This window comes from Streptopelia decaocto, assembly GCF_964273445.1.
Source record: "Streptopelia decaocto genome assembly, chromosome: 16".
NCBI lineage: Eukaryota > Metazoa > Chordata > Aves > Columbiformes > Columbidae > Streptopelia > Streptopelia decaocto.
The window spans coordinates 6,524,355-6,536,701 of record NC_138671.1 but is presented as its reverse complement, the minus strand read 5'-3'; the positions used below and the strand labels follow the sequence as shown (position 1 = coordinate 6,536,701).

The 12,347-nt window shown below is 38.3% G+C and overlaps 1 protein-coding gene across 5 annotated transcripts in view; it reads right to left on the bottom strand.

Moving 5' to 3' along the window:
• Positions 1–12,347, bottom strand: part of STXBP4 (syntaxin binding protein 4) — a 66,301-nt gene that overhangs the window by 41,418 nt on the left and 12,536 nt on the right. For 4 of the 5 annotated variants that reach the window (XM_082067171.1, XM_082067168.1, XM_082067172.1 and 1 more), the window contains 9 exons: positions 10,485–10,570; positions 9,696–9,822; positions 9,080–9,212; positions 6,066–6,172; positions 5,477–5,660; positions 4,369–4,447; positions 2,264–2,346; positions 1,677–1,773; positions 193–305 (listed from right to left, as the gene is read on the bottom strand). In XM_082067171.1, the coding sequence (XP_081923297.1) occupies positions 193–305; positions 1,677–1,773; positions 2,264–2,346; positions 4,369–4,447; positions 5,477–5,660; positions 6,066–6,172; positions 9,080–9,212; positions 9,696–9,822; positions 10,485–10,570 (1,009 nt within the window). The remainder of the gene's footprint in view (positions 1–192; positions 306–1,676; positions 1,774–2,263; positions 2,347–4,368; positions 4,448–5,476; positions 5,661–6,065; positions 6,173–9,079; positions 9,213–9,695; positions 9,823–10,484; positions 10,571–12,347) is intronic. The other variant, XM_082067170.1, reaches the window with a different exon arrangement.

Sequence of the window (12,347 nt, the reverse complement as noted above, 5' to 3'; positions counted from 1 at the left end):
AACATAATTACGTGAATTGCTTTCTGCAAAGTAGGTTGCTTTAAAAAGCTTCCCAGAAAGTAGGTTATCTTAGAGAACACCATGATACGGAGCTGTTCTAAACATCTGCTCAAGATTTGGAGCAATCTCATACAATAAGCTCTCCAATAATCTCCTCCCAACAGTTACACAATGTACAGGCACACATTTTACCTGTGAATCCAGAAAGCTGGCAATTTCATTGACCCCAAATGTGACAGATTTTTGGCCATCATCCATCGCATTCAACTGCATAGAGAGCAGATTCCTTGAAACGTCAACAAAATCTGGAGAAAAAGTTTAGATTTTGTTCCTTTAGTCTACAAGTTCAGTTTAGTGGCAGCATCACTCGACGCAACACAACTACTGATATCCCACTGCAGGGCTGTTCTTTATCAATGCAGTGTGTGCCCTCCGTAAGTTTTCTTAAGGAAAATATAATTCACCTACAGCGTTGTCAGACACATCTTGCTGAACAGAAACATTTGGTAAAGCTGGTAAGAAGAAGAACAAAAACGTTCATCAGGTCTTGGCAGGAAATACCCCTGAATCAAGTTGTGGAGAAGAAAACAAAAGGTGAAGTTCACCTTCAAAGTACCTGGTTAGAGATGCTCTACATTTGTCAGGTCCCTGTGAAAAATTAAAAGCAACATGCACACCTGCTACACACCCGCCTGTCCCAGTGAACTGACCTTACTGGAGGCAACACAGCACCTATGCGGGAAAAGGAACAACGTCAGGCCAGCTCACAGCCCATTGTTTCCTCTGCACGTTCTTTAAGCCCCTAACAGAGCCCTGGTAAAAGTGATGCTGGCAAAGCTGGAAGTTTTAAATATAAATGCTACAGCATTTTTAATCAACGTAGCTTGGATGACCCAATATCTGCTACAATATGACAGAAAAGTGGAAATATAAAGGTCAGTATGTTTCAATGGCATAAAATCTGATGGAAGATCCAGTATCTTTCTTGATAAGGTTCTTGAAAGTCCAGTGTGGTTTTTGCATGGATAAGTACAAGAAATTATTTTTCATACACTTGTGTTTCATGCTGTTTTTCATAAACTTAAGGAAAAGTGAAATTTCCATCAGTTTTAGCATCAGAACTATCATATGTCTCACAGTTTATGACAAATATTCTTAAATTGTTAGTGTCACCTACCAAAATTGTCATAACCAACAGAAACAACTCATCCCCATCAGAATTAGGTTTAGCTAGAAGAAGAATCACTATGGTCTCCATGCAAATCTCTTTCTACATGCAACAGATGAAATGTTCCCGCTTCTCACAAACTGAAGTTAAATAATCCGTCAGTAGAGCTGCTTCAAGATGCCTCTTTAACCTTCAATACTCTCCCAAGTAATTTCTGGAACAGTTACAGTACTCCATTGTCAAGGCAAAAATTTCAGAATTTGTGAGCACAAAATCCAAACTTTCTCAAGGCTGCTCTTAATTAGATAAATTTGTGATTTGATTTCCAATGACTTCGCTTCAGAATTCCAAGCTTACTCTAACACAGTAGAATAAGGTTCTTGCCTCAAAGTATCGCTTTATTTTCAGTAGCAATCCAATACTGACAGAAAATATATTAATGGTTATTATCTATCACTTCTATTTTCCTACAGGTCATTATTTTCCATGGTAATTAACAAATTATTACCTCCAAAAGACACTGTTCCTTTAGAATCTTTCTGAAGTTGCTGCCTCAGGGCTTGCTGCTGTTCATCTGTGGGCTGAATCCCAAGATAATTCAATGCCTGGAAGGACAAAACTTATTTTGGAGAAAAAAGAAAGGACCAGGGAACACAACTGCAGGGACATGGGGGAGTAATTAAAGAGCTACACTTCAAAGAGCCTTTGTATCACAGCACGCTCTCGCTGACAACACTTTTATTCCAGAGCCACTCAATGGCTTTTCCTTTTAATTGAGAGATGTTCAGATATTATTTAACCTTGAATACAGATGAGCATAATAAGCAAAACTCTTTGTCCTTAATAACTGCCTTAAAAATCCTGAGGGATGTTCAGATTCCCAGATGATTTAATCAGTAATTAGATTAACAAAACCAGTAATTTGCCCAATATATAAAATGAAATATTGGCCAGCAACCTGAAAGAACTCTCTAAATAGAAAATTTGGTGTATAATTTATACCTTAAAGTTTGTCAACCTAGAAATATTCTCCAGATGTTCTACATGCACCATGAAGGGGGAGAAAGGAAAACCAAAAATATGATAAGTATTTACCCTCTCCAGCTTTTCTGCTTTGAGATGAATAGTGGAGTCCCTTCCTAGCAGCTCACAGTCACCATTCTGGCTCGGGGCAATAACTAAGAAGTGAAAAAGGAAAAACATTCAATAACAATACAGTTGTAACTATTGCTTTGAAAAATTTGTTCTGAAGCTCTGCTCATTAAATGGATGCCAGCTAAACACCCACTTGCGACAAATAAATGTTAATATTTAGATTGACCTTTTTTTTTTTTTAAAGGACAGAATTGTAATAAACAAAAATTATGGGTATCAATCACTTAAATGATTTTTTCACATCAAAAAGTGACAAGTAGCAAATTAGCAGGAATAAACCAGGAATAACTTTGAGTGATCCATCAAGCATATGGCTTATACTTGTGGTATTTTCTGTTCACTCAGAGATACAGTTACTCTGGAAACACACTTGTGAATTCTGAGAAAGTGCTTCAAGACATACCCTGAGCAGAATCAACAGTCCCCAAAAGCAAACCTAGTGATCTGGAAAACACTGGAAAGAGAGGGAATGATGACCAAGGGCTGACTAGAGGTGCTTTAGACTGAATTCTAGCAGGCTCCTCAGCACATTTTTCCTGGGGAGGAACTCTTTCCAAGAGCTACATCCATTAAAGCCATTGTCCATCATCCCCTCCTCTCCAGTCCTTGCAGTCAGAAATACAACAAGTCTGCACAATTTTAGATAATTGCATTAATAACTTATGGTGCATCTATTTTATTTCCAACATACACAAATGATGAAGCTGAGGAAAGGAAAATAACCAGCAGTACTAAGCAGCCCACGTGCAAGATTTCAGAATAATTGTGCTTTTTTTTGGTGTATGTGCTCAGTTTTAATGGAACTTTGTCATGTTTCAGACACACCTGTGGATACAACGCAAGAAGCAGAAACCTTTGGAAGCCTTTGTTCACAGACAGCACGCAAAAGGGCAGTTACCTATCAGTTTCTTTGGATTTTAGATGTACATAAATGGAACAAATTCACTGACCTGTTTTTTGCAGCAGAATATGGAATACTTACCTGCATTCATTATTTATAAATATAATTTAGATCGTAATTCATTAGTTCATTCATGGACTAGAGAGGTACTGAAACCAAACCCAGCATTTGAAAACTAAAGGATCTTGCAGTTCAAGATTCTCTCTAAAGGAACAGAAGGAATTGCATGGATTTTTTTTTTTTTTAGTTTCACAGCATATCTGTTTCCAAGCTCAAAGTAATTTACATTCTCTTTTTATGCCAAAAGTATAAACCAAAACATCTTGAAAATCTCTGACACTAACACCTCTCACAAGCTATATTAAATTCTGAAGACAGTGGGCTAGAAGCTCAGCTGAATTGGCAACACTTCCTTTCATCTCAGAATGAAAAAGCCTGTGTATGAGTTTGTGCAAGAATTTCTCAAAATCATGCTGATTCTTCTTATAGCATTTAAAAAAAAATATATTCTAAGAGCTACGTTAATTTTTCAAGGTTATCCTTGAAAGGTTATCCTTGAAAAAGGGCAGCATGAGAGAAGTGGCAGCTTTGACTAAAGATGTGCTAAGACTGAAATGAAAAATGACAAGAAACAGCACAAACTGGAGCTGCAAGTATTTCTGCTTTCTACTCTACTAGCTACATTATTCAGATATGTTAAGGGACTGTGGCCTTCTTGGTCTCTTTAAGCAACAGTGATGCTCCTGTGTATTGCATTCTATTAACCAAGAGTTAACCAAGCAAGCAGTATACATCCACAGAATTGCATTAAATCAAGAAAGCCCAGTTTCTATGGCAACCTAATCTTGATCTATATGTGAGTTTTCATTCTCTGGTTTCTACTGAGTCTATTATCATTACTGCTGTATAGCAAATGTTGTGATCACTCATTTCTGTTTGGTTTCAGCTGTTTGTTAAAGACAATGTAAGTTATATTTGACAGAATCTACTAAACAACTCATTGATCTCAGTCCTTTACTTGGTACTACAAAAATAGTGCAATACTGCTTTTTTAAAAGACCATTGAGTCTCAGTATGTACTATTTTCTGTATGACAGTTATTGAAGAAAAAAAAAGGGTGGCAGGGAATTAAATCAGCATTTACCCGTGGCAGACACATCAGCAGGACTGCTGTCTAGAGAAGTAATTGGAGATTGCTGTCCTGTCTTGACTCCAGTTTCCATCTAGGAAAGAAAATAAAGTCATGAGACATCATTTCTAAAGCAGATCAAAAGCCAACCTGGAAATGCACATTAATGTAAAAAGAAAGGGAGAGGAAGGAAGACCAGAGGGAGAAATAGGGCTGGACAGATCGAAACAACCCCAAGAGGCAATGAAAGGTGGTGGTGATGGGAAGGAGCGCCATCCAAAACACTTCCATCAGGGCCTTATCAAAACCTTAGTTAGCTTTTGAATATCTTCACAGACTAAGATAGCACAGTCTCTCTAGGCAACCTGTTTCAATATTTAGATCTCTAATGGGAAAGAAAAATGGGCAAGAATTTTAAGTACAAATATAAGGACAATTAAGAATCACCTGTTTGGGGTCATGTTTGACATGGAACACTTTATTCTTCCTCGTTCAAAGACAACACTTTATTTAGTTTTAAAAATATGATGAATTGCAAAAGTTTTTTGAAAAATTGAAAAAATAGTGTAGTTTAAATACTTATTTCTTATGATAAACATTACTTCTTTACATAAATAGTGAGCTGTGTGAATTAAACCAGCAATTGTTGCTTAGCCAAAAGTAAGGTGGAAACCCCCACATTCTTCTAGGCCTGATTCTTAAGCAAAAGTCTCACCACCATGCATCAAGTGCAACTTGTGAGACTGTTCTGTACTCACACATGTAGTAATCAGATGAAATGTACACTACATATATCTAATTCTGAAACTTCACTCCCTAGAGAAACAGTAAGGAGAACTTTGTACCTAAGACCACGGTTAATGCTTATTTTATTTTGCTTTCTTACCACAAGTCAACCAATACTATTCCTCTCATCAGCGTGGTTTACTCTACTGTAATACAACATGTTTTCTGGAAAAGTCTTGATATTCCAAAAAAATTACATTGTGTAGGAAAAAGAGCCAGTCATTTTCTTACTAGAATGGAAATGGGATTAAAATAACCCTATACTGAAATTCCAATAAAATTAGGAAAAACAACCATTGGCTCCCTTTATACTAAGAGGAGTAATAAGTATACTCACAGCATTCGGAGCAAACGTTGAAACAAGCTTCCCATTAGGAGATGCAAGAGAACTAAGTACTGCAGCCTGCTGCTCTCCATTTGCTACAGAAGGCGTTAAGAGGCTGGAAGGACGTTGCAGATCCTCTGAATAACTGGGAATATTCTTTTGTCTAATAAAAGCTATTTCCCAAAAACTGTCAAACCTAAAATAAAAATTTAAAAAGTTTCAACATGCTGTATACTAAAAAGTTCACAAGACTACATGTCACTCTTGCAAAAATTACATTTTCCCAACCACTGTGTGTGATTCCATTTATTTATTTTTCTAAAAGAACATTCTATTCCCCATCATTTAAAAAGGCAAAAATAGTTGGTTTTGTTTTTGTTTCATTTTTATTTTAAAAGGAATGAAAGTATAATAATTTTACCTGTCTAAAGTGTGCATTTGAGTCCTTTTCTATGAAATAATGCAACTGAATATTTTTTAAAGATTAATATCCCTCGAGTCTCCTCTAAGGGCACATGATAAGACTTTTCACATTATTCTGATCATAAATATCATACAATAAACCATTTTGGAGGGTTGGCTGTTTGACAGTAACAGATACCTCATCTTTGTTCTGTTGATTATAGTTTTTGCCTCTTCATAGGAAACACCAATCATTGACTCTTTGTTTATGGATACAAGTTGATCTCCAGGTCTCAATCGTCCATCCTAGCATAACAAATAAAAAAACAAACCCACAAATTTTATATTAATTGCTAACACTGTAGAAAGAACTGTATAATCACAGCACTTCAACACATTCCTCTGGATCTGTTAAGACAAGAAATAGCAAGAATGGTGCTACATTTTCACAATCACAGAATCCCAGAATGTCAGGGATTGGAAGGGACCTGGAAAGCTCATCCAGTGCAATCCCCCCATGGAGCAGGAACACCCAGATGAGGTTACACAGGAAGGTGTCCAGGCGGGTTGGAATGTCTGCACAGAAGGAGACTCCACAACCCCCCTGGGCAGCCTGGGCCAGGCTCTGGCACCCTCACTGGGAAGGAGTTCCTTCTCAAATTTACTAGCCATATTAATGAGAAAAATTAGTCTACTTGGAATTCACTAGTCTGAACCACGATAGAAATAATATTGTCAACTTTGTGCTTCTGTTGAATTATTCATTGCAACCTTTCTACCAAGACATGAACATATCACATTTCTGTCTCAGAGGCTCTAAGACAAGACTTTAAACATGCCAGGGTAGATTTCTCACTAAGATAAAGTTTTCTTTACTCACATTTTAAGAGAGACCTCAACAATGTATCTGAAAATTCATGCAATTCACCTATGGTGACATAGTTATTGCATTTTTCTGATGTAATATACATTAAATTACACATAACATGTCTGTTATATGTACACATAACAAGTCTGTTACACATGTATGTTATAACATGTGTAAGAAATTAATCACAGAACGAACCTGACCATATGAAACAAACTGTGTTCAGAAGAACCTACATAGGAAATAAGTAAAAACCTTTTTAAGACCAGTATTATTTTACATATCTAATGCCCATATACTATAATTTTAGCTGTGTTATATCAAACCTCTGACAGCACTTTACTACATTTGTTTGTCACTCTAGTGTTTTGGTTTTGATCAAAGAAAAATTTGTAGATCTATATTTCGCTTGCATCCAGCCTATTAAAAGATACCCACTTTGATGCTGCCCTCATGTGGCACAGACCTAATATGCTTGTTACTCAGGTTTCTCAAGACAAACAAAATTAGGATTTCACTTCTAGTATCTCTAAAGTTGCAAATTAATGTCTTACTTTCAGTCCATCCATTATGTACAATAGACTTCAAGTTATATCTTTACACAGAATCCCAGAATGTTGGGGATTGGAAGGGACCTGGAAAGCTCATCCAGTGCAATCCCCCCATGGAGCAGGAACACCCAGATGAGGTTACACAGGAAGGTGTCCAGGCGGGTTGGAATGTCTGCAGAGAAGGAGACTCCACAACCCCCCTGGGCAGCCTGGGCCAGTGTCTGTCACCCTCACCATGAAGAAGTTTCTTCTCAAATTTAAGTGGAACCTCTTGTGTTCCAGTTTGAACCCATTACCCCTTGTCCTATCATTGGTTGTCACCGAGAAGAGCCTGGCTCCATCCTCCTGACACTCACTCTTTAGATATTTGTAAACATTAATGAGGTCACCCCTCAGTCTCCTCTTCTCCAGCTCCAGAGCCCCAGCTCCCTCAGCCTTTCCTCACACGGGAGATGCTCCACTCCCTTCAGCATCTTGGTTGCCCTGCGCTGGACTCTCTCCAGCAGTTCCCTGTCCTGCTGGAACTGAGGGGCCCAGAACTGGACACAATATTCCAGGTGTGGTCTCCCCAGGGCAGAGTAGAGGGGCAGGAGAACCTCTCTGACCTACTGACCACCCCCTTCTAACCCACCCCAGGTACCATTGGCTTCCTGGCCACAAGGGCCCAGTGCTGGCTCATGGTCATCCTGCTGTCCCCAGGACCATCAGGTCCCTTTCCCCTACACTGCTCTCTAATAGGTCATTCCCCAACTTAGACTGGAACCTGCGCTTGTTCCTACCCAGATACAAGACTCTACACTTGCCCTTGTTATATTTCATTAAATTTTTCCCTGCCCAACTCTCCCGCCTGTCCAGGTCTCTGGATGGCAGCACAGCCTTCTGGCATGTCAGCCACTCCTCCCAGCTTCATGTTATCAGCAAACTTGCAATGAGAAAATATTTTTAGAAGCCACAACAAAATAGGAAAAAAAAAAATAAAAAGAATAATGATTACCATTTATCTACTAAAAGAAATCCTGGAAAACATGGCATTTTTTCCTTCCATCTTGGCATTTTAATATTAACCTGAATCTACCAAAATTCAGTCACAAAAAGGTAAAGACTGTTTACAGGCAAAACTCACTGCCTATGCAATTAACTTGTACCCTCTTCCTTGGCAAGAGGCAAAAATTAGTTATCTACACATCAAAATAACCACAACTCGGGATGCAAAAGGAGACACTTGGCTAAACAGCTTTGTGTACTTGATCCAGACAGTTCTGTTATTATTTATTTTTTTAACCTGACAAATCTGCCTGATTTACATATTGCATTTGTCATAGATGAAAACAGTAATCAGTACTGATTCATACATTTATTACTCTGCACTATCAGAATTTTTCTTTCTAATTTGCCTGCACAATGCTTTCCAACTGCAAGGATCCATCTAAATTAAGTCTAAGGGAAAAATTATTTTTTGAACGTCCAAGAAAAAGAAGAGATGCAATCGGTAGCTCTGTCTCATCCTTGTGGATTTAACTTGCATCATGCAACCTCTTAAAGAAGTTGATTTCTTACTTTCTCATAGGTAAATTGGACAGCAAGACCCTCATTTAGCTCAAATGAATTAATGAATCATTTTCATTACCATGTAACCATGCTATGGTGCAATTCTTCTCAAAGAAGAGGAAGGAGAAACACAAATTTTGTTTTTAAAATATAACTGTATATATAAAATATTATACAGAAGTAGGTACCAAATGAAGCCAAAACTACAGGTGACTGAAGGGGAAGGGAAGGAAAAAAGGTCTTTACCTTATGACAATCACCGCCGGGGATAATTTCTTGAATATATACCAAAGGCCCTTCATTTCTGTTAATTCCTCCTACAATATTCAAACCCAGGCTTGTTCCTTTGCAAACAGAGATAATCTGAAATGCACTATCCCTACGAGAAGAAAGAAAACTAGAATTACTTCACTGAACTAGATACTCAACAAAGACTCAAGTGATACGGTATCTTATTGATTTCACAAATGTGTATCAGAGTAACACTGCCTACTTACTACAAAATCAGGAACTTCAGGTGTTACTTCCACCAATGACAAAAATAATGGATATATTATTTTATAATAATAAAAGCTCCTCTCTACCACATACATATCCAAGGCCTATGGAAGTACCTAGGTACACGTAAATCAGAAGAATTAATTCATTAGGAGATGCTAAGGTCAAAATCTACCAAGTAAGCAATAAATAAATGAGAAAACAAAACATACTAAAACAGAAAGTTTGCAATATCAATGGTATTACATGGTACAGCATTAAAAAAAACCAAACAAATTGAACACTGAGTGCTCAACCCAAAATTTTCCTGGCCAGCATTTTCTACAGCTCACACAAGACAGTTACAGTCAGTTTTGGAAATTACTTTGCAAGATTTGGAGATGGTGCTGGGACGGAATTATTTTTGCCGATGGTGATATTATCCTTCGGATGCAACTGAGGACTCTGTGACCTTGAGGATGACCCAGAAGAAGGGCTGTCTATAGATTTGGCTTAAAGAAATAATGAAAAAAAGAAATAAAACACACATTTGGGAAAAAGCACAAAATCCCAGCCCATGTAAGTTCAAGAGGACTATTTTCATGTCAGAAAACAGAGAAACTAGAAGCAATCAAATAACTAAAAGAAAGCTTAAGTCTACACAGCTAAGAAGCGTGAGCCACCCGGGGTTCCAGGAATAATTTGATAAACCACAGCAAGTGATGACTTTTTTTCCAAACTGTTTGCAAAAATAATCCAAACTGAATAATTGCTTATGCTAAATAAAGGGATTCTAATTAGGCAACAGTTCTAGGAAGATCAGAATTTATGGTATTCTAGCTCAAATTTTTATTAGTGCTTTGAAATCTTATGGTACATTTAATCTACAAATACCAGATACATTTCACATTATTCATTAATTAAAATTGCTGAAAGCAGGTGGCTGGATATTTATTTAAAGAGTTGGGGAAAATTACACACACACCCATCAAATTACATGCTTAACTACAAACTAAATGTTAAAGCCTAAGGAAATGTGTCATCCTGACTTTCAGTCGCTTTGTCCAATATACCCTCACCCCAAACGAGAAGAGTTTTAAGTGCAAGCTCCTACTCTGCCAAGGTGTGACTACTGTCCTGCATGGTTATGTGAGGCCAGGACACCATTTCTCACCAGATAATAGTTGTGTTGGAGAACTTCTTGCAGAGCTGGTGTCGCTGTGAGAGCCATACTTATCCATCAGGTCATGAAATTGTTTCCTGTGGCAACAAAAAGATCCTCTTTGTTAGGATTTAGCAGTAGTTTAAATGCAGCCTTAGAGAGCAGCATAGGGGAAAGGGACCTGGTGGCCAGCAGGATGGCCATGAGCCAGCACTGGGCCCTTGTGGCCAGGAAGGCCAATGGTACCTGGGGTGGGTTAGAAGGGGGGTGGTTAGTAGGTCAGAGAGGTTCTCCTGACCCTCTACTCTGCCCTGGGGAGAACACATCTGGAATATTGTGTCCAGTTGTGGCCCCTCAGTTCCAGAAGGACAGGGAACTGCTGGAGAGAGTCCAGCGCAGGGCAACAAAGATGCTGAAGGGAGTGGAGCATCTCCCGTGTGAGGAAAGGCTGAGGGAGCTGGGGCTCTTTAGTTTGGAGAAGAGGAGACTGAGGGGTGACCTCATTAATGTTTACAGACATATAAAGGGTGAGTGTCAGGAGGATGGAGCCAGGCTGTTCTCGGTGACAACCAATGGTAGGACAAAGTGTAATGGGTTCAAACTGGAACACAAGAGGTTCCACTTAAATTTGAGAAGAAACTTCTCAGTGAGTGTATCAGACACTGGACCAGGCTGCCCAGGGAGGTTGTGGAGTCTCCTTCTCTGCAGACATTCAAAACCCGCCTGGACACCTTCCTGTGTAACCTCATCTAGGTGTTCCTGCTCCGACGAGGGGATTGGACTGGATGAGTTTTCGAGGTCCCTTCCAAACCCTGACATTCTGGGATTCTGTGAAAGCTGCTCCTGTTTGCACTGAAGAGTTACCCTTCCTCAGAGAAGGAAGCTCAACCTCCAGTGAAAGCAAAAAGCCCTGTCAAATGTTTGGAAGAGGCAGGAAAAAGATAACGCAATACAGAAGCAAAAGTATGGAACAGCAGTAGACTATGAATGAAACGGACTATTGGTAGAAAAGCTTCATTATTACCTCTCTCTAACCTGGATTATAAAACTTTAAAAACTTGTAATTCAAGTCAAGATAATAAGCCAGTGGTATGACTTAGGTCTAGAACAAGTAATTTATATAAAAAGGAGTCAGATAATATACCTATAAGTGTACCTGTATTTTTAAGCAACACTTTTAGTTCAACTACACTGAACAAGAACTCAATAGAGACCAGCAAACAAAGCTGGGGCACCTCAAAAAAGAGAACAGAAGAATATTTAATAATTATTCAAGAATCAGCAAAAGCGATGCAAATTTTTAACTTCCACTTAGCTTTCTCAGAAATGTGCAGTCTTTCATCCAAGGTAAATATCATTATGTATTAAGTATTGTGTGTGCTTGGGCTTTATCTTTTCATTATAATATCTTTTTTAAAAACGGATTAAATAAAGGGCAATTCTTGGTCAGGTGCACTGTTGAGAAAAATAATACTAAAAATGAAAGCAGAAGTTCTTTGCAGAAACCAATCAAAAACGTTCATAATCTGAGCTACAGTGATAACAGATTAAAAAAAATTAAAATAATCTAGAATGATGTAAACCAGAAACATCAGCAAATTAATATTATAGAATTAGAGAGAGAGAACATAACTGATTGGAGGGAACATAATTCCCAAGTAATTCCACTGGCTGCAGAGGGTTGTTGAAATCTGCTGGGTGCATTATTTAAGTGACAAAATGTATTGAACTGATGCCCAGCCCAGGCAACAAACATCAACACAGTTGGGTATAAATCAAATAATCTTTGAGCTCAGGAATGTACAGTCAGAAGAAATTTATTCACAGGTGTCTGAGCGAGGGACTGTATATAGTGGCAAATTCTGCCCAGACCAC